This window comes from Loxodonta africana, chromosome 4, assembly GCF_030014295.1.
Source record: "Loxodonta africana isolate mLoxAfr1 chromosome 4, mLoxAfr1.hap2, whole genome shotgun sequence".
Lineage (NCBI taxonomy): Eukaryota > Metazoa > Chordata > Mammalia > Proboscidea > Elephantidae > Loxodonta > Loxodonta africana.
In genome coordinates, this window is record NC_087345.1 from 140,417,667 (window position 1) to 140,439,951 (window position 22,285).

Here is a 22,285-nt window from a genome sequence, read left to right on the forward strand (position 1 = left end):
ACTATACTTTATTCATCTTTTTAAATCCTCTCATTAAATGTTAAATGTAGCTACTTTGTTGAACTAAGATAGGCTAAAACAGATAGGTATCTATTAGGTTCATGAATTATTTTCATAGTAGACTGATTTTAAAGGCCTTTCATCTTTATCACTGTGAATTCTCTCTCTTTCCGAAGGTAAAATGTAGTCTAAAAGATTGTCATTTTAGGTTACACTTTGGACAGATAATCAGAGTTGATGTCATTGTGTTTTAAAGTAGAACCAACTTTATCTCTAATTCAGCCTTGCAGATGGGTTTTACTGAATATGGGAGGGGAAAATATTTGAGTGTCTTTGTATTCAGTTGAGAACGCTGACCTCTCTTCAGGTTTAAATATAGTTGTTTATTCATAGAAAGCCTTGGAGAATTAGTTTTTTTATGCCTGTATTTGGATAGCTTCATTTTTAACTGTGTAATCTTCTTTCATAATGCACTGTTTTTCTTCACAGTTGGTTTTGATAAGGGTAAGAAGTATGATAACACAAGCAGAACATAAAAAGTGTTTAACACTTGCAAGTTATCCTTTTAATATAGATGCAGTTTAGTGTTGAGAGAGATCACTGGGTACTGTGGTTTAGTGGTTGCTGGAGGGAAATTGAAATAGTAATTTCTACTAATGGAAAGGTAGTAATTCTTTAGAGTTAATTTTAGAAAACAGTGATTATTTTTACTGTAGTGCCTAGCACAGGCTGTCTAAACTGTTAGTATGTAGTATAGCTGTAAATTTACCTGTGTGTCCTAAGGAAAGCATTTCATATCCTCTTTTTCCAGCCAATATTGAATTCTGTCATCTTACTCCTAACTTGTTATCCTCTGTCTAACCCAGGGAACTGCATTCACCATCACCAACAGCTGTGGATCCTTTATTAGTGTTATGGATTGAATTGTGTGCCCCAGAAATGTGTGTTAACTTAGGCCAGTATTCCCAGTGTTGTGTGGTTGTCCACCATTTTGTCATCTAATGTAATTTTCCTGTGTGTTGTAAATCCTACCTCTATGATATTAATGAGGTGAGATTAGCGGCAGTTATGTTAATGAGGCAGGACTCAATCTACAAGATTGGGTTTTGTCTTAAGCCAGTCTCTTTTGAGATATAAAAGAGAGCCTAGAGACGGGGACCTCATACCACCAAGAAATAAGAGCCAGAGAATAGCGCATCCTTTGGAACCAGGGTCCCTGCGCTGAGAAGCTCCTCGACTGGTGGAAGATTGATGACAAAGACCTTCCTCCAGAGCCAACAGAGAAAGAAAGCCTTCCCCTTGAGTTGGCACCCTGATTTTGGACTTCAGCCTCCTAGACTGTGAAAGAATAAATTTTGCTTTGCTAAAGCCGTCTAGTTTTCGTATTTCTGTTACAGCAGTACTAGATAATTAAGACAGTAAGCAACTCCATAATGCTTGAACACAATAAATAGCTAATTGTGGTCTAGTATCTTAGACATTTATTCTTTGAGGACATACTTGAGAGTATTCCATTATAATAGGGTGAGAATTGGGGACACTAACTTGACAAATAAGTAGGCTTATTAATACCTTGCACTTATGAAGGAAATTTTCACTTACAAAAATCCTGGAATCTTGCTGACATGTTGGAATGGATGAAAATATTTTGTCTTTACTGAAATGACTATTTCTGCCCATCAGGGTTTTTTTCTTTTTTTGCCTCATAGCATACATTGGGCCACTAGAGATAAAATTGTTACACCAACTCTTCACTTATCAACATGGTTAGGTTCCAAAGACCAGGTCATTATGTGAAAGTTGGTGTTATGTGAAAATAGAGGATGACCACATCAGATCACAAAATGGAGGATGACTACACTGCCAAATTGTATTGTTACATAATTGCCAAACCACTGAGAATCATGGCCCAGCCAATTTGACACATAACCTTAACCATCACTACCAGTGTTACTCTTGCCTTGCCACCTCGGTGTTTGTTACTGCCAGGTGCTTGTTGTTAATATGCAAAATAGTTGGATAGTAGTTTTTTACTGTTGTCATAAATGTGAAATGTCAGATAATGAGATGAGTCAGTAAGTGAGGAGTAGGTATACTGTTGTTTGTATTTATTAATTAAAAAATGAAAAACTGGTAGTAGCTACATATCTTAGAACTATAATCCACAGTGAAACTCTTACCTTATGTATTGGCTAGGATTCTGTGGAATTGAGATTAGCTCTTTTATCCATTTTGGATAGAAAGTGCAGTTGTAAAAGATGAAAAGGAAATTTTATATAGGCTGCCCTTGCCTTGCAAAGTTCCAAGTATGCATGGATTTTAGTTATCACAGTTCAGTTGAGTAACATCAGTCCTTTAATAATACGGTTCAAATTTCAGATACCACAGTATATTAATGGTGAATAATTGATCCACAGATGACTATAACAAGTTGTAAATGCACGTCATGATCAGTGACCAAGCATGCCGTTGCTTTCAGAGACTGTCGGTGATTAATTGGTTATTGCATACCTGTTACTCTGTTAATGCACAGGCAGCAGAGCATGTTGTGCTGCTTCCTTGTCTCCCAGTAAGGAGCCCACGTGACATTTTAGAGAACTGGATAATCAAAAGAGGAAATCGGCCAACAAAGATAACAAAGAAACAAAAGGTAGTGATATTGGACATGAAAGTCAGATTAAATATAAATGGAGTTATAGAGGAAGGATATCATGCTTGGCAAATACAGGGTCAGTGGAAAAAAGGAAGACCCTCGGTGAGGTGGACTGACACAGTGGCTGCAACAGTGAGCTCAGGCGTAACAGTGATTGTAAGGATGGTGCAGAACTGGGCAGCGTTTCATTCTGCTGTGCATAGGGTCGCTATGAGTCCGAAGCAACTTGACGGCACCTAACAACAACAGTAGAGGAAATAGCTGCCTGCGATGTTGACACTGCTGCCATTTAAGAGATTTTAGATATGCACCCAGAGGAAATCAGTGATGGCAGACTTAATGACATAGGTGAGATAAGTATGATGATAAAGATTCTGTCCAGAGAAAGTGATGCCAGCAAAAAACATCACATCACTTGGAAGACACTGGAACTCAAATATATTTCATGACACTGAAAGTGCAAAGAATAAAACGTTGAAAGCTGATCCAAACCTAGAAAGGAGTATAACAATTCACTGAGGCATAGAAAAGATGCTTAGTTTGCATTGAAAGTTACACAAGGTGAAGGAAAGTGCTGTTGAAACTACTTTTGATACATATATATATTTTTTTTACAAAATACTTTAATTTTTAATGTTTCTGTTTTGAATTATAGCATATTAAATACTGGTTGTAGTATTAAATTTTCCTATACATTTAAAACCAACAGTAAGACAGTTTTTAATATTTTTACAAAAAAATTTTAAAGGTCACAAAAAAACTGTAATTTTTCCCATTATTAGGATTGCTTTGCATGGTTTTGGCTTGCACAGTCATTTTTACTGCCCTGCACTACTGTGCAAGGCAAGGCCTGACTCTGTTTGATTTGACCTTTTGGCCAAATGTCTAAAAAAAATGTCTATTACCTGAAAAATCGGGCAGTTTCATAAGTAGAAAACTAATGTGAATGTAACAGATAGAGCATGAACTATGGAACTACACGGACCTGAGTTTAACCTCTGCCTTTGGCATTTCCTAGGTATACGGCCTTGAACAAATCATTTAACCTCAGTTAAATGTAAAATAGTAGGTGCTCAGTGAGTACTTTTTGTGTTTTTTGAATGAATGCTTACCATTTAGCCCTAGCAACCATAAGCACTTAGTGAGTAGCTGTCACTTATTATCAACATCTTTCACAGTATTTGATAAAATATTTTTTTCTATAAAATACTTTTCACAGTAAAGTATCTGATAAAATAATTAAATATGTAAATATGTAACATTGGACTGTGGTGTATATGAGGTTTATAGAACCTCATCATTTCTTAACTTTAGGTGAGATTTTCTCAACCACTGTTGACAAAGATGGAGCCCTGGTGGGGCAGTGGTTAAAAACTCAGCTGCTAATCAAAAAGCTGGCAGTTTGAATCCACCAGCCGCTCCTTGGAAACTGTGTGGGGTGGTTCTACTTTTCCTAAACGGTCTCTGTGAGTCAGAATCGATTTGATGGCAGTGGGTTTGGTTCGGTTTTGGTTTTATCGACAAAGATAATTATTTGTTGTCAGCTACTGTCCTGTGTATTGTAGGATGTTTCGCAATATCCTGGCCCCTATCCACTAGATGCCAGTAGCATGTTTGCCAAAACATATTTGGCTTCTTTAGTTCAGTGTTTTTGCAATTCATCCATGTGTTTTGTATGTCACTAGTTCTTTTTTATTACTGAGTGGTAGGGGGAGGAGGAGGGGGAATCTCTGGGTGGCACAAATGGTTAAGCTCTGAACTACTAGCTGAAAGGTAGGTGGTTCGAACCCACCCAGAGGTGCCTCCGGAGACAGGCCTGGCGATCTGCTTCCAAAAGGTCTTAGCCTTGAAAACCCTATGAAACAGTTCTACTCAGCACACTGGGGTTGCTTTAAGTTGAATTTGACTCAACAGCAACTAACAACAGTATTCCAGTATATGAATACATAACACTTTGTTTATCCATGTTCTTATTGTTAGACAATTGGGTTTCTGTTTTTTGATTATTATAGATAATGCTGCTATGGACCTACTTATGTTTTTTTAGCCTCACATTTCTCTACTGCCTCACATTGGCTTTTTGCTGCGGACATGCTAAATGACACATTCTTTGTGCCATCCTTTTTTTTTCTTCTGTGTTTTTAGATACATGCTATTACCTTTACCTGTCATGCCTTTCTCCTATCATGTCTGATTGGTGAACTTTCGCACATTTTTTTAAGGCTGAGTTCAGATGTCACTCTGACGGTGCCAAAATTAACTTTTTTTTTTTTTTTTTCTGTTTCCATCAAACCTTATACCGTTCTCAAGCTCATTTCTGTAGTTCTTGTTTACATGTCTGTCTTCTTCATTTGGTTGTGATGCTGTCTACCTAAATTTCCTCAGTACACAGCCTGTCATTATAATAAAGGCTGCCATTTATTTATTGCCTTCTGAGTTGTAGGCCTTATGGATAGTTTCTTTTTGGCACTGAGTTTCGCTTCCCTTTTTCTATTAGTAATCCTCTATGGATCCAACTACACTTAGCCTGACATTCAAAATGACCAGTTGTAAGTACAGATAGTCCCCGACTTACAGTTAGAGTTTCATTTGGGCAACTACACTGTAAGTCGGTTCTGATGTAAGTCGAGTACCTTTTTTTAGTTTTCATTATTATTGCCTTTTATTATCAGTATCTTTATAAATCCAATCTTATCTTTGAACATCTACAGGTGAACATCTGAAAATGATAACATCAGCACGTTACACGCAGTAACATTGTATGTGTTACATATTACTAATGATAAGACACCTCCCCCCCACAAGATGGTCTTACGTGGTTCGCTGTAACTCGAATACATCATAAGTCGGGGACTACCTTGGGCAACGTTGCCTAATGTTGTATATATGTTAAATAGTGATAAGAATACTTTACCTAATAAGATGGTTTAAGAATTTAGATAGTCTCTTTTCTCATTGCTTGGCATGTTAAGAATTTAGTAAATGTTACTTCTCTCTTTTCCTTCTTTTGCCCCCATAGCACTTACGACATTGTATTACAATTATTTATATGTGCCAGGTGGTAGGATTCTTGGAGACTTCCTCTTCAGTAATTTCTCAGCTTTTTATATTATTATTACGTGTTCTATAAAAGTAATTCTCAAAACAAAAAACGAACCAATAGAAGTTACTCCAAGAATTTGTGTCTGAAACAAACATAGGGATGATGTTGTAGTAGACTGATAATTTGTCTTTCAAGAGACTTGAGTAACTATTGTTCATCTTTTAATGTTCATAATTCTATAATAAATTGACTTTACTTCCTATGTTGGTGACATTTCACTGAGGCCTTGTTTTGACCTTAGGAGAATTTCTTTATAATTCTGTGTGTTGATGGTTTCATTTGACCCCAGTCTCTGTCCCTGACTGTTTCTGTGATTGCCTTGCAGAGCTCTGAGGAACATGAGTGCAGTGATGAAGCCTCTCAGGAAGATGAGAGGTTTATGGGCATGTCCCCTCTCTTACAAGCCCATCATGCCATGGAAAGAATGGAAGAGTTTGTTTGTAAGGTAAGACGGCAATTTCTTGTCCGTATATTTAGCCCTTCCCAATAGAAACCTTTAAAGAGAGCAGTAGTTCCTTAGACTTTGGTTTGCTTTGGGGGTAGTCTATGGCAAAATAGGGTCAGAGGCAGTCTCATGACTTTAACTCTTTCAAGGCACAATTCATTTGTTTGCCTGGAGCAGACATGATAAAGTTTTGATAAAACTAAAATATCCAGTTGGGAAACAAGACTTTCTTGATACAGGTTGACAGAGTTAATGTCCTGTTGATAGTTAAGACAAGGCAGGATGAAACAAAATTGGGGGTAGTTGATGTCTAGACTTACAGGGGATGTTAAAATGCTATTTCCAAGTTCTTTGAATTTACTCTACCTTTTATTTGACTACAATGGCAAGTGCGCTGTGTTCTTTCTAGGTATTCTGTGCATAATTAAACTACTCTAGATAGAAACCTTCCAGTTCTCCCAGTTCTTATACATGGTATTTTCAGTTCAGCTGGTATATTTTCTGCCTCTAAGATTTTTCTTTGAATTCACTGTCCGATTCATCAGGACTTACTGTGGAAATACACGCATACATACACATGTATTTTATTTTTTTTTTCCTCTGAAATGATGACTAGCATTGAAGTTGCTTATCTAGAAAAAGAAATAAACAAAAAGTCCTGGCGATCTACTTCCAAAAAATCAGCCATTGAAAACCCTATAGAGAGAGCACAGTTCTACTCTGACATACATGGGGCCGCCATGAGTTGGAATTGACTTGATGGCAACTGTAGTAATAATAATTTAGAGAAAATGGTAAGGGACACTGGTAAATTTATAGCCACTTGATGAGTCTGTTCAGTAGGGTGAATGGGGCCCTAGCAAGTATGATACCAAGTCAGCATAGTTTGTGTGTGTGTGTATGTATATATAAATTCATTTATTAAACATTTCTGGTGAACTCTTAATCTTTTAGAGAGATTTTTGTGACACTTAGCTTTTTCATGAGTTTTATGAAATAGACTTTTTGATGCATGTGCTCTTATATCTTAAAAACTAAACGAAGATTCTCCTATATTCACAATGATGCTCGAAATAATTAGAGCCAACTTTGGATCAGGAGAGGAGAAGAAAACATGATCTGAACATAGACATCCTTTTCGTGACAAAGGGTGATGGTGGTGGTAGGGTTTATAAAAGTTTATGAGCACATAGAGCCCAGGAGATTTTATTCAGTGTTTGAAAATTGGTGAAGGCCAAGCCAACAGACCTATTCCAATAATTGCTGTCTCAGGAGTATTAGTACAAAGGGATACAAAAGACATATTTCATTTTCTAAAAGCAAATTTGATGTTCTGAAATCTCAAATTGTTTATTAAACAAATTTTATTATTAAAATAAGGGATTTTTTAATATTTATAGACCAGTGGGGTCTATAGCTGACTCGACTGCCTTTTTATCCTCTCTGTACTAAGAACAAAAAATAAAGCAAATAAGACTTTCAGTTTAACAGTTAGTGGGAGAATAAATAGAGCATTTTGCTACAAACTGATTTAGTGAAGAAAAATGAGTGGGGTTCAAAATTATTACTACTCTCTTAGCTCCTATCAGTTTGCCTGTGAGAGCAGAATGAAGAAGCATCCTGTTACATGATGCTCTCCAGGATTGCTCCACCCTGCTATGGCAGTGCACCTGACCGTACTTGAAAAGTAACCCTGTCTAGTGATACAAGGGTTCTGTTTGTTGGATTGGAAGCAATAAACAGACAAGAGTTTAAAAGGACGTCTGCCATGGTCTTGATGGTGTACCTTCCTTTTAGGATTAGAGGAAATAAAATCATTTAGTCTTTAGGGTTTCCAAGTTTAATAGTCATCTGTCCTTTTCTAGCATTCAGTTTTTGTTATTTTACCAGCATAGCCAGGCCAGTGGGGAAATAGGAGGTGTGCTGTGGGTAGTTTTTTTTTTAAATAATTTTTATTGTGCTTTAAGTGAAAGTTTACAAATCAAGTCAGTCTGTCACATATAAGCTTATATACACCTTACTACATATTCCCATTTACTCTCCCCCTAATGAGTCAGCCCGCTCCCTCCTTCTAGTCTCTCCTTTGTGAGTTTTTTTTTAAGTTTATTTTTTTAATGTGCATTTTATGGTTTGATACAAACCTAGCAGGCCACTCATTGCTGTTTGGTTTAGGAAGCGTCTTTGTTGAGCTTATAAGTATTGTTTGGCTAAGTTATGATCCTATTCCTTTTTCTGGTAGGTAGAAGAGGATACCTATGTGTTGGCATTTGGCTGGCTGTATCTGACCGCAAGCTGGGAATGAGGATGCAGTGTCTGTTGAATGTTTCACTAGTTGTGAGACAATCATGAAAGTACAGCTCCTTAGCTGAGTATTTAGACTAGAATGTTTAGAAGTTGGAAGGGTAATCACTCTGCCATTAAACACATATGTAACTGGTCAGAAACTCAACATAATTCTTTTGGACTATGAAAAGGGAACATTTGGCTGTTTTGCTGGTGTGTGATAGCATGATAGCACTTTTAATATGCTCACAGCCTAGCTATTTGTTTATTGTGAGCTGCTTTGAGGGTGTAAGAATTATTTTTCTATTTTCCTCTCTTAGAAAATAAAATTCTCTGAAAATAAAACAGAGTAGTAGCATTTTGTAAGGTTAATCTGAATAATGATTATGTTTTCCAAGTTCACATGGGTAAAAAAATTCAGTATTTTGGCATCTTTCTTTTCTCTCCAGAAAGTCCTGTGGAAGATCTCATAAAGCTCCTTTTATAAGTGGTAGTACTATTTATTAGCGGTAGACATTAAAAATCTAGATTAATCTTTTAGTATTATTTTATTGTGTGTTAGGAGCAAACATGGAGTGGCCAGCTTAGCCCCAGCAAAGATAGGCCCCAGATCTTGAGTTCGGGGGGAGGGCAGAAGGAAGTCAGAATGAATATGAAATGAGTATGAGTATGTGAATATATGTGTTGTTAGGGTATTAACCAGAAAACCAAACCCATTGCCACCGAGTCGATTCTGACTCACAGCAACCCTATAGGACAGAGTAGAACTGCCCCATAGAGTTTCCAGGGAGCAACTGGTGGATTCAAACTGCTGACCTTTTGGTTAGCAGCTGAGCTATTAATTAGACTGTGCCATCAAGGCTCCGATAGGGTATTAGGAGGGCCATATCTATTTTTAAATTGTTAATCCTCACTTCCTTTGGAGGTGGAGGAGATATTATAGAGGATTATTAGTTCTTTTGCAAATGTCAATAAGGAAGGATTAAGGAGAGCAGAGAACTGGAACATGTTGTGGAGTAAAAGGAATGGATACAGTAGCTAGTGAGTATTGGGAATCTTTCTGCATAGTAAAGAGAGACAGTCAAGTTTCTATGGCTTGGTGATGTTTGTCACAAGTCTCCTGGGGGTTAGGGATTGGGGCTCATTGTCTGAAGCTGAAGTCTGTTGATTTGTAACCTGGATTCTTGCTTTATAGGGTACTAGACTGGAAGGACTGCTAAGACCACATTATTAACTAGAAGGTAGACCTGGCATTTTTCTTTATATCTTTCTGGCTAGCCAAAGCAAGTTAGTTCAGGATTCAGTGATTCTATGTAAACTCTCTGAGCTGAGAGACATTAAAAAAAACAAAGCACAGAGGTTGAAAACCTTTTTAAGGAGGAGGATACCCAGCCCTTGATTCCTTTCCTCCTAACCCAAGAGAAACAGTGAGGAAAAGGGAGACAAGGTGGCTAAGGCATTTAAGGGTGAGCTTCTTTGTCTCTCTCCAGCTTGAGAAGAAGGGTGGATTAATCACTAACGCTTAGGCAGATGACAGCCTCTGGGGATGGTCAGGATTACATACAACCTTTGGGGTGGATGCTAGAGATTGCTAACTCATTTATGAAGCGCTTTGTGTTATCTGACCCTTCCTTATGAAGTAATTGTAGCACTATTACCTTCATTTTGTAAACGAGGAGACTGAGGCTCGGAGATTTTGTGATTAATCAAAGCTCATGCAACTAGTTAACGGCAGAGACCCAAGATTTCCTGACTTCTGCCCTCTTCTCTACTTCATTGTATTTGCTGTGGTGGGAGGAGAAGGAGAGATGTTGGCAAAAGGTACAAATGATTTTATATAGCTCTTTTTCCACAACAGGTGTATAAAATATAAAAATGATCATAATTAGTACTACAGGGGCTTTTCAGAGGTAAAGTCTGTTCCAGAGGATGAGGGAAGGGTGTGTATGGGTGGGACATGGGACCCCTCACTCTACCCTTTTTTTTTTTTTTGAAACAGGCCATTTATTTATTTATTACCCTCACTCTACCTTTAGCCAGATTGAAACAGAGCTTGAAGGCACTTTAAAGGGCATATCCTATAAGTTTATTATTTCCTTTTCTTAAGAAAACAACCCCATTTTTAAAGTATCTTTTTCATTAGCCTGTTCTTAAGGACTCAGAATATAGGGCATTATACTTTTCCAATGCATTTGCCTTTTTAAAAATCAATTATTTTTCCTGTCGTTAAACAGTGTGGTGAGAGACAGTTGTTTGGGACCAGTGTTCTAGAGTTGACAGTTAAAGCCACAAAGATGTTTTATAATATTCTTCTCCTTCCAGGTATGGGAAGGTCGATGGCGAGTAATCCCTCACGATGTACTACCAGATTGGCTCAAGGATAACGACTTTCTTTTACATGGACACCGGCCCCCCATGCCTTCTTTCCGGGCCTGTTTTAAGAGCATTTTCAGAATACACACAGAGACAGGCAACATCTGGACACATCTCTTAGGTATATAATGTCAACTGTGTAATGAATGGCGATTCAGTTTATTCCTTTTTATTTTCATGTATTTCAGGATAAGGACAGAACTAAAAATATGTATTCGGGATTTATCATTTTGCATTCTGAAGTTATAATGATGGAAATCCTCACAGGCTTACTCTGTAGTTATCCTAGTTTACTCTGTAGTATAGTTTTATTACAACTAAATCATATTTTTGTCCACTAGGTTTTCAGAAATCACTGTCCTTGAATCAGGCAGAGGAAAATATTCTATATAAAATGTGGTATATTTTAATGAGCACTGAGATGAAGGTAGTTATTTAATAGAAATAAACTGATTTTTAAAATCATTACTTGGAATATTTACAGTTAAATTTAAATTTGGCTTGAAGTAGAATGTGATCTGTAATTTTTTTCCCCCATCATGATTGGATATTAAAGGAAGAATACAATGGGGAAAGAATAGTCTTGCCAACAGATGGTGCTGGGACCATTGGATATCTTCATGCAAAGGAAGGAAGTTGGCCTTCCAACTCATACCATATATAAAAATTAACTCAAAAGCTATACACTCTTAGAAGAAAACATAGGTGTAAATCTTTGTGACCTTGGATTAGGCAGTAGTTCTTAGATACGATATCTAAACCACAAGCAGCCAAAGGAAAAATAGATAAATTAGACTTCATTCAAATAAAAAACTTTTATACATCAAAGGACACTTAAGAAAGTGAAAAGACAAGTCACAGAATGGGAGAAAGTATCTGCAAACCATCTCTAATAAGGTTTTAGTATCCAGAATATATAAAGAACTCTTACAACTCAATAAGAAGAAGATAAATTGCCCACATAAGAAATGGGCAAAAGATAGGGAATAGACATTTCTCCAAAGAAGATATATAAATGGCCAGTAAGCACATAAAGAGATGTTCATCATTACCCATCAGGGAAGTATAAATCAAAACCACAATGAGACACCAATTCACCTCCACCAGGATGTCTATGATAAAAAGACAGATAATAACAAGGGTTGGGGAGAATGTGGAGAAGTTGGAATCCTCATGCATTGCTAGTAGTAATGTAAAATATTCCATCCCCTGTGTAAAACAGCTCAGCAGTTCCTCGAAAAGTTAAATGTAGAGCTACCGTGTGACCTAGCAGTTTTACTCCTAGGTATATACCTAGTAAAATTGAAAACATGTTCACACAAAAAAGTGTATACAAGTGTTCATAGCAGCATTATTTATAATAGCTAAAAAGGAGAGACATCCCAAATGTTCACAGACATTAGATAAACAAAATGTGAAATATCCATAGGATAGAATATTATTTAGCCATATTTAGAATGAAGTACTGATTCATGCTACAACACGAATGAGTCTTGAAACAAGAAGTAGGTTAGTAGTTGCCAGAGACTAAGTGGGAGAGGGGAATATGGTGACCACTAGTTTTTTTTTTTTTTTTTTAGTGGGTACAGTGTTTCTTTTTTAGGTAATAAGAATGTTCTGGAATTAGATGATGGCAGTGGTTGCACAACCATGTGAATATACTGAATAGTTCCTGGCCTGACCCCATTTGACCTGCATTTGTTGTCTCACATTTGATTTCTACTACGCTCCCCAATTTCCTGCTCATTAGTATAGTAAGAATAGAATTAGAGAATCAAATCGAGTTTGTTGTATCTTCTAACTCCAGAGTAAGTGCTTTTATTAAATGCATAAAACAGGATCACTTAGCAAATGGCAACTTTTAAAAAATTTTTTTACCTTCCTTGTGTTGAGTGGCCCTTCCTTAAGCAGTAAGAACATGGTATCTTACTATGTAGACGGACAGTTTAAGAACTGGATATGAAATAGCCTGAATAGGCATTTTACTTTCCTTAATTCTCCAGTCTATCGAGCCAGCTGGTGAGTACCAGGGAAGCATAATGCTCCTTGACTGCTATTGGTGGAGGAAAGCAGTATTTCTTGGCAGAGTTTGAGGGTATTGAGATTCATCACGATAGCGAAAGCAGAATGAATCTTTGAAAGCTTGGCTACAGCATATGTGCCAAAAACTTTATAAATGAAATTTCATACTAGATCTAGAGGTGGGGGAGGACTCATTCAGTGTTCTAGGAAGTAGCAGCACTATCTGGTTTCTTTTTGGATCATGCTCTTACATAGATAGTTTATTGTGTTCTGTATACGTTATGAAGCCAGGATGTATATGATACCAACAATGTTTAAAGTAAAAGTTTGGATAAACTTCGGTTACTTGGAAAATTATTTCATGGAGCTTCTGATTCAGATACTTCTGCAGTTGAGGGTTGCTATGAGTTGGAACTGACTCTACGACAATGGGTTTGGTTTTTGGTTTTATGAAGGATTGAAAGCATAATGCTGTCTCTTCAAAAGGATGATCTTTATCCCCACCATGTACTTCTTTCCTAGGTTGTGTATTCTTCCTGTGCCTGGGGATCTTTTATATGTTTCGCCCAAACATCTCCTTTGTGGCCCCTCTGCAAGAGAAGGTAGTCTTTGGATTATTCTTCTTGGGGGCCATTCTCTGCCTTTCTTTTTCATGGCTCTTCCACACAGTCTACTGCCACTCAGAAGGGGTTTCCCGGCTCTTCTCTAAGTAAGTATCTGTGAAGTCTGTATTTTGATCAGTGATTTAGAGTCATTGGGTTAGGGAAAAGCATCCAGCAGATTGGCAGAATTCTTGATGCCATTTGATGGGAAGGCTGTATATCTGTGTGTGTGTGTGTATATGTGATAATTAAAGCAAGCAACCCAGTTTGCCTCTTAGCTGTTATTAGTAGCTCACATCACGGGGAGTTAATTGGAACCTGTCGTGGGCAGTAATTTTTTGCATTAAATGGATTTTTTTTTTTATCATAGACTGGACTACTCTGGTATTGCACTTCTGATTATGGGAAGTTTTGTTCCTTGGCTTTATTATTCTTTCTACTGTAACCCACAACCTTGCTTCATCTATTTGATTGTCATCTGTGTACTGGGCATTGCAGCCATTATCGTCTCCCAGTGGGACATATTTGCTACCCCTCAATATCGGGGAGTAAGAGCAGGTAAGAATATATGGAGGTTTCATGCCGAATACTCATTTATTCACCAGTCATTTATTTGGCAAGCATTATGCTGTCTGCTTGTGACGCTAAAAAGAATAAATCATAGTTCCTGTCCTCAAGGGGCGTTTAATGTAGTGATAAATGTTTATTAGTTGTCTTAAAGTACTAGGGTGGAGGAACGGTGGTGAGCTGCGTTACATAAGTCTGACATATTTTGGTCAGTGTAGTTTACTGGAGTTTACAGAGCTGAAGGTGATGGCTCTGTAACCTTTGTAAAATAAACAATGATTCATTTTACTCTCAGCTTGGAGTATATTTTTGTAGTAAGTGGTTCTTTTTATTATCATTTTTTGATTGATTTTGTATTTTTGTTTTAAAATGTATAATAAACCCAGTGCCATTGAGTTGATTCTGAGTCATATCCTTATGTAATTAAGACCACTGCTCACTGATTATGGTCTGCTAAACTAGGCATCATACATCTCTTCTGAAGTAGGGATAAAGGGGCTTTTTATATTCAAGATGATGCCTGTTTAACCAGAGATCATGTGGAAAGCCAAAAGTCCCTTTGTGGAGCCTTCCTGTAGGAGCATGGAGTTAGCAGAAAGATGCTTTTGTCTCACTGGACTGGTGACTCCTTGTAGGCGAGGCCATGTCTTCAATTTACTATTTCCATTGTCAGCCCAGTGCCTGCTGAGAATGAATAAGCAGTATCAAAAGGAGTATTTTTCCTTTCACCCCAAACTGCAGTTCATCTACACTTACCTAGAAGATTAGAAGTAGAATTAACTTTATATATATTCCTTTTTTAAAGTGTTCATATGGCCAAGTGAATGGTGCTCAGGGTTGGCTTTCAGTAATACTTAACGGTGGTGTTAAGCCTGTTTGAGCACATGAGCTAAGAACTTTGGTGAGTAGAGTTGAGCATCCTTCTATTTATATATATCAGAAGAACCAAGTTCCTGAGTCTTTGACTTAACAAATGATAGGCAAGGCCATTAACAGCCTTTGCTTAACGCATAGCAGAAAAGAACAAGTGAAAGAACAGGATCATGGTAATTTTTCTTTAGAGAGGAGTCGTTGTTAGTTGCTTTCAAGTCTTTTCCAACTATGGCCACCCCAAGTAGAGGTAGGAAATATTTTTTATTTATGCCTGCTTGGTTCTTGTCTTTTTGTGGCATCAGCATTTTCATTTTCTCTTTTAGATGCCTATTTTATTTATGAGTATGCATGTCTGTATGTGTGCATACATACATTTTTGCATACCAGCAGCTTATTTGGTAATGTCCGAAGCAGGTATAAGCGGTTCCCTGTCTTTTGCAAGAGTCATTCTTGACTCTGTGTGTCAAAATGCAGGAACAGTTACTGGCTGTTTCAAGTTCTGTGTTGCTTTGGTTAACACAAAAGTTTCACTTTTTTTTTTTAGATCAGTGGCCTTTAAACTTCTTTAAATTATGAGATTTTCTATTACAACTCTAAATGTATATGTATATGTAAATTTATATATATATATATATATATAAATTACAAATGTTTTCATGAAGTGAAAACCCTCGACTTGTGACACAGTTTGATATTTTCTACTGTATTTTACTAAGAAGAAAGAAAGAAATATGGATTGAGACTTAATTGGTCTTGCAAGCTTGGTCATATTGGAAGTTTGAAAACACTGCTTTAGATAATTTTGGAAGCATTAGGGCTGTGGCTGGGTGACTCTGACAGACTTCTGTACCTGAATGCTGCTTTTTGGCCACGGACCTGACTGTGAAGCTTTTAGAATCACATACCTTTTATTTACTCTGTCATGTTAGTACAGTGTCTACATCACCCCCATCCAAATTAGGTCAGTTGTTCAAGACACTTTAAAATTTTTATTCAAGTGCCCAATTACAGGCAGTAGATTTAGGTTACTATTATAAGTATCTTAGCTTTATGGCATCACCTAATTTTCCTGGTTTATCTATCTGATCATTGCCTCCTCCACCCTTCCACTCTCAAACACTCCCCCCAGCCTCCTAGGGTCTGTTGCTTCAAAGATGAAATATGTAAAATTGCTTTTTATTGTAATCTGTATCCATAAAGAGGCAACATTAAGAGAGCTTTAAACAAATTCCTGGGGGTGTCCTTTCGTAAAACACTTAGCAACATAATTCTAAACCCTTTGAAGACTGCTGAGTTGTTAGGCTGAATCTCTCTCAGCAGGAGGCTCCTTGCATTTGTAAATTGATCTCTTAGAACATAGCCGTGCTGTCTTATGTGAATGTCCCAGAGATTGAAGAACATTCTTTTCCTTTCAGATAGGAAGCTAATGTTGGCGTCCTACTTTGAAAATAGACAGCTTTCAGAGTTAATGGTTCTGTGTTATAATACTGAGTTTTTCATCGTTATTTCTCTTTTGTATTTTTGCTTTATTTTCGTCTTGTGATTCCTAGGAGTGTTTTTGGGCCTAGGCCTGAGTGGAATCATTCCTACCTTGCACTATGTCATCTCAGAGGGATTCCTGAAGGCTGCCACCATAGGGCAGATAGGCTGGTTGCTGCTGATGGCCAGCCTTTATATCACAGGAGCTGCCCTGTATGCTGCCCGGATCCCAGAACGCTTCTTTCCTGGCAAGTGTGACATCTGGGTAAGTGTCAACAGAAGTGATTAAGTGTGTATACATATGTGTTAGTGGGCTATTGGTAGACAGGGAAGTGATGCACTTAAAAAAGTTTTAGACTCAAAGTTGGGAGACTTGTATTCTAGTACTAAATTAACTCTGTCCCTAATAAGTTGTATTTCTCTGGACAATATGTAAAATAACAACATTCACTGAGCACCTACTTGGTGCCAGGCACAGTACTGAGCGCTTTTCATGGGTTACCTCATTTAATACATTTGCTGTATGAGGTATAATAATTATTATTGACTTTATCTTACAGATTAGCAAACAGAGGTTTAGGGAGGTTAGGTTAGGTAACATGAGGGCACGCAGCTATTAAGTGGTAGAACTGGAATTTGAATCAGGTCAGTTTAATATCTGTGTATAGGCTTCTTTTTACTACACCATACAGGCAAGCATTTAGCTGTTCTTTGCCTCAGTTTTCTCATTTTGAAATGAGAAAATTTCTCATTATGAAATGAGCATGATGGACCATATTTTTACCAAGGTCCTTTTTTGATACCAAAATTCAGTGATTTATATTGAGAGACTGAGTGCATATACATGTGTTCGGTTGAAAGAAAAGAGGTAAAGATAACTGGATTGTAGTTAATGCTAAGAGAGGAGGGAAGAGTGAAAACATATTTTAGGGACTGATAGATGGAAAATTGTATAACTGAAGAGGGCGTAATAGATTTTCAGCAGCAGACTATTGGAGTGTTGTTTAATGTGAAATCTGACTTTCTGAATTCTGTTCCTTAATCTATTGCTGATTATTACAGGCTAAGCTGATCATCTAATCCCTTTAGTGTCTAGCTTAACTATCTGTAAAGTGAAGATAATGCTGAACTCAGGCAATATTTGGAGCTTAAAATTAGCGCATTTATCTTTCTGAGATTGCCATAATTCATAATTTTGACATTGGTATGAAGGGATTTTTTTTTATCCCTTTTTCCGTTTTGTTGGGAAAATTAATTCCCTTTGGTTTCCTAGGAAACATCTCTTGGGATGTGACTTGTGTGTTCTTCTAGTTTACACTTCTTAGATTAATGTCTTTCCTTTGATAAATACTGTTTTCCCACTGTACTTTTTCATTTTGTGACTTTAATGAGAAAACAGTATAATTTTTGAAGTGATGTTTTGTGCAGTGACAGTTGATTACCTCTGTTGAGATGTGAACTATCATTCAACAGAACAGGTTAAATTGGAAATTTCACATGCTTTGTAGACCACCTTCGGAGCTCAGAAGGCAGTAAAAGGTGCTGTTTTCGTAGTCTTTTGATAATACACCCACTCCTCACTAACTGACACGGTTAGGTTCCAAAGACCAGGACATTAGGCAAAAACTACCATTATGCAAAAGTGGAGGATGACTACATCACATCAAGATGGAGGGTGTCTACATCATTACATCACTGCCAAACCACTGAGAATCATGGCCCAGCCAAGTTGACACACAGCCTTAATCACTGTAGCCAGAGTTACTCTTGCCTTGCACCTTGGTGTTCGTTACTGCCAGATGTATGTCGTTAATGTGCAAAATAGATAGCAGATTTTTTTTTTTTTACTATTGTTCTAAGTACAAAATGTGAGATAACAAGATAGTCAATAAGTGCGGAATAGGTGTAGTATGTAGTTCATGTAATTCCAGGGTCTTAGAACTGAAAGAGACTCTAGGAACCATTTATTTTGACCCTCCACCCAATCCTAGAAAACAAAACCAAACCTGTTGCCATTAAGTTGATTCCAACTTATAGTGACCCTACAGAATAGAGTAGAACTGCCCCATAGGGCTTCCAAGAAGCAGCTGGTGGATTTGAACTGCCAACCTTTTGGTTAGCAGCCGAGCTCTTAACCACTGTGCCGCTAGGGCTCCTTAATAGCAACATTTAAATAACCCTATGGTACTTTTGTCCATGTAATGGACAAAATTGTCCATCAGCAAAAAATATGAAAAGACCCTTCCATCCATCTGTAGCCCACCGCTAGGCATCAAGGTAGCCTTGCTGTGTGGTCTGCGAGCAAGACAGGCTGTCTGTATGTCATTTACCCCTGGGCTCACCCAGATACTCCAGTGATACATGCATACGTTTTCATGTCTAGAGGGCTTAGCGGCAGCACCTCGATTTCTTGGGGACAACTGACTTCTAACTCAGCAGAATGTGATACTGCCTAATGGACATTTCAGGGTCTGTGGACATCTCGAATTTGAGCTGTCACATCCATTTCCTGTCCTTTAGTTAGCATAAACCAGGATTAAATGATCCTAAGAATCTTTAGCAGACTTTTAATAATACATGGGTTTCTTCACCCCCCCCACCCTTTTTGTCTTCCAGTTTCACTCTCATCAGCTGTTTCACATCTTTGTGGTTGCTGGAGCTTTCGTTCACTTCCATGGTGTCTCGAACCTCCAGGAGTTCCGCTTCATGATTGGCGGGGGCTGCAGTGAAGAGGATGCACTGTGATTCCTACCAGTGGCCAGGGACTGACCCTGAACAGGGCCCACAGCACCTGCAGGCCTCCCTCACTGGCTGGTGATGCCAGTACCAGAGGAGCCCCAAGACTTTGACAGCCTCACGGGCTTTGTGATGCCCCAGGGGCTCCACGTGGTACACGACTGAGAAGAGAAAAAATAATAATAATAAATCATACCTCAAAGGACAGAGTGCATCAATTTGGAGAAGAGGAGAAATGCCCAAACTCTGACTCTTTCTTGGGATCTACAGATTGAGGGCTCTGCAAGACCCTTGGCAAACTGGCTTCTGATCTGTATCATATTTATTTGTAGAAGATGGGGAAACAGTTTAGCTGGGGGTTCTTTTCTCTCCCTTTCTCTCTCCTTAAAACAATAATACAAACCAATTTAGGTGAACATTTATATCCTATTAAGGGGTGGGAGTGTGATTTTAGATGCTCTTTTGGGAGAACAAAGAAATTAATGTAAATAAGATTTCTAACTTACTGTTTAAATAAGAATTTATATAAATGTTTAAAACATGGGGACAGGGGAGGGAGGGAACATTTTTGTATAGAATGAAACATGCAAGTACCACACACTGTTTCAATTTTGCACAAAGTAACTGTAGGAGGATCAGGTGAATAGCCCCAGAATGTATAATGCCTTGGTTCACCAAGGTGCCTTCCAAAGGCTGACAAACCTTGGACCCTAGTGGGGCAGAGGGTATAGCCCCAGCCCAGTGATCACATGAGCACCCTCATGCCTGAGAGCTGAGACCTTTGGGAGTCAGGAGGTTGAGGAAGCAGTATGTGTTTTCTCAGTGGAAGCAGCATGTGAAGGACTACCAGGATGTGAAATGATAAGGCTCTAGTTAAGGTGCCCTTTGAGAGATGGACTTGTTTTCTAGACCCTTTCTAAGGAGTAGAGCCACCTACTTGGGAAGGTCAATTATGATGGCATTTAAGGGGCAATGTTAGCATAGGGCTGATCCGATTACTTCTTGGCATCCTGTTGAGTTTTGTGGTAATTCTGATCTGTGGAGAGTTGTGCCAGTTTTCCATATCCTTACTGTGGAGCTCTGAACACTGTAAATTTTCCACTATTAAAATCACTGCCCTAACTACCCTTCCCCCTTCTGGGAATATAAGTTGACCTCCACCTGGCATCATATAGTTCTTGGCATGGAGCCAGCCACAAAAGAGATTCTGACTTGTCCAGGTGCCTCTCGAACTCATTTGCACAGGTTGGGAGAAACCTTCCTTTGGAGCAGGACAGGTGTTTCACCTCTGGTATACTGTCTTGGTAAGTCTAGGTGTGATAGACACCACAGGTCTCCTTGAACAAGAAAGCCAGCAGAATTGTTATAAAGCAGAGTTCAGTACCTACTGTGGAGCTGTTGGCATGGCAGAAAGTTTAAAGGGAAGTGATGGGTTGTTGCCGGGTAGTGTGGTAGAATCCTTAAGATCATGTCTTTGAAGAGCTTCTAGGAAAAAAAGATTGCTCACCTCCCAGAGGATCTCCTTGTTAACGGTATCAGGATGAGTGGTAGAGGAAGGCTCTGGTTCTTAGAACTCTGATCTTGGCTCACAGGCAGGCAACTAAAATATTTTAGCACTTGAGTCTTAGGTTACTATCATCCAAGACTTTGGGTGATTAAGTTATATCCTGGGGACTGTGGGTATTAGAGCTAAACATTGACATCCCAAGCTGGGGGGTGGGTGTTTGGGAAAATGGAAGAGGTCTCTTGCTTATTCAGGAAAGAATTTTCTTGGTTATTTTCCTCCTATCTCTCCCCTTCCAATCTCCAGCAAAAGCTGGGAACTAGGAAGAAAGAATTCATAGTAGAACTTGAGAAGAACTTAAAGAGTATTTTGGTTCTGGATAAGATCACTGCCTTGGGTGCTAGGTGGATTGAGCAAAAGACTGGGTGAAGTGTTGCAGTGCCTGATGGAATAAAGAACAGTATTAATCCCTCCGAGGAAACAGAGTCCAGCAGGACAGTGGCCATCTGGAAGGAAGCTCACTTAGTTCCACGGGAGCAACAGCACATATCAGAAGCCAGACTTGCTCTTGCGTCATGCACTTTGGGACACAGGGTATAAAGTTCAGCCCTGTAACAACACCAACAGAAGTAGCAGTCTCTGGCCCCAGTCACCCCACACCCCAAAGGAGGAGCTGAATCTGGTTCTACATAGCACAAACCCTTAGGAAAAAGGAAATTAACATCACCGATGCATAATTCAGTAAAAGTCTCCCTCTTTAGGATGTGTATGTGTGTGGGCATGTGTGTGCCCATTTATATGTATGTGTCTACATGCAGCTCAGTACCAACAGCCTCACTGTGCACTTGGTCTTACAGTGCTAGCTGAGAACTCTCACCAGGTTGGCGCCTGAATGCCTTACTCTCAGCAGTCAGAGGCTTGCTTGCTCGCTCTCTCGCTCTGTGCAGAGTTTTAATTTTCTTTTTTGGTTCTAGGCTCATTTGGACCTCTATGGCTTCATTCTTTTCACCATTAAATAGTGGCCTTTTTCAGTATTTTTCTCCCTCCCCTTTCTAAATTGCTGAAGCCACAAAGCACAGTTTTGGGGTTCATAGAAGATTTGGGTCCAGAAGGGCATCTGTGTGATGGCTCCATTCACCGTGGGAATTCCCTACTTGCTGTATTCTCAACTTCTTCTAATAAAAAGAACCAAACGGAACATGAACTTTTGCTGTGTGTTTTTTCCTGCCTCGGCTCACTTCCACTTAGCTTTCGGCACTTTTTACTTGAAGCCCTAATTTTTAGACACTGAAGCTTATGAAATGTTCAGAAGCTTCCCAGTCTGTGAATGCACAAGTCTGAATGCTTATGGCCCATACTCACTTCTCTGAACTCTTTTTCTTATGCTTTCATGGTAGCTGGAACCAGGTTTGGAATGGAAGAGAGAGAGAATTGTAATAACTAACATAACAAACACTTTTATGCCAGGGACTATGTTAAAGGACTCAGAATATAATTGTAACAATAACTCTATGACCTCTAGTCAGTTTTGTTTTCACTCTCATTTTATAGATGAGGAAATTGAAGCTTAGAAAGGTGAAGTCTGACTCTAGTGCCAGTACTCTAAGGAAAAAAATGCTTTTTCTCTACTTGGGTTTATCGTTCT

The 22,285-nt window shown here is 38.5% G+C and overlaps 1 protein-coding gene across 7 annotated transcripts in view; it reads left to right on the plus strand.

Moving 5' to 3' along the window:
* ADIPOR2 (adiponectin receptor 2) overlaps positions 1-21,844 on the plus strand; it is an 86,685-nt gene extending 64,841 nt beyond the window's left edge. For all 7 annotated transcript variants that reach the window (XM_023548990.2, XM_003410616.4, XM_010590786.3 and 4 more), the window contains exons 3-8: positions 6,082-6,201; positions 10,807-10,978; positions 13,402-13,588; positions 13,852-14,039; positions 16,472-16,665; positions 19,017-21,844. In XM_023548990.2, coding sequence (XP_023404758.1) covers positions 6,082-6,201; positions 10,807-10,978; positions 13,402-13,588; positions 13,852-14,039; positions 16,472-16,665; positions 19,017-19,145 — 990 coding nt within the window. In that variant the 3' untranslated portion in view covers positions 19,146-21,844. The remainder of the gene's footprint in view (positions 1-6,081; positions 6,202-10,806; positions 10,979-13,401; positions 13,589-13,851; positions 14,040-16,471; positions 16,666-19,016) is intronic.
* Positions 21,845-22,285: the final 441 nt, after the last annotated feature.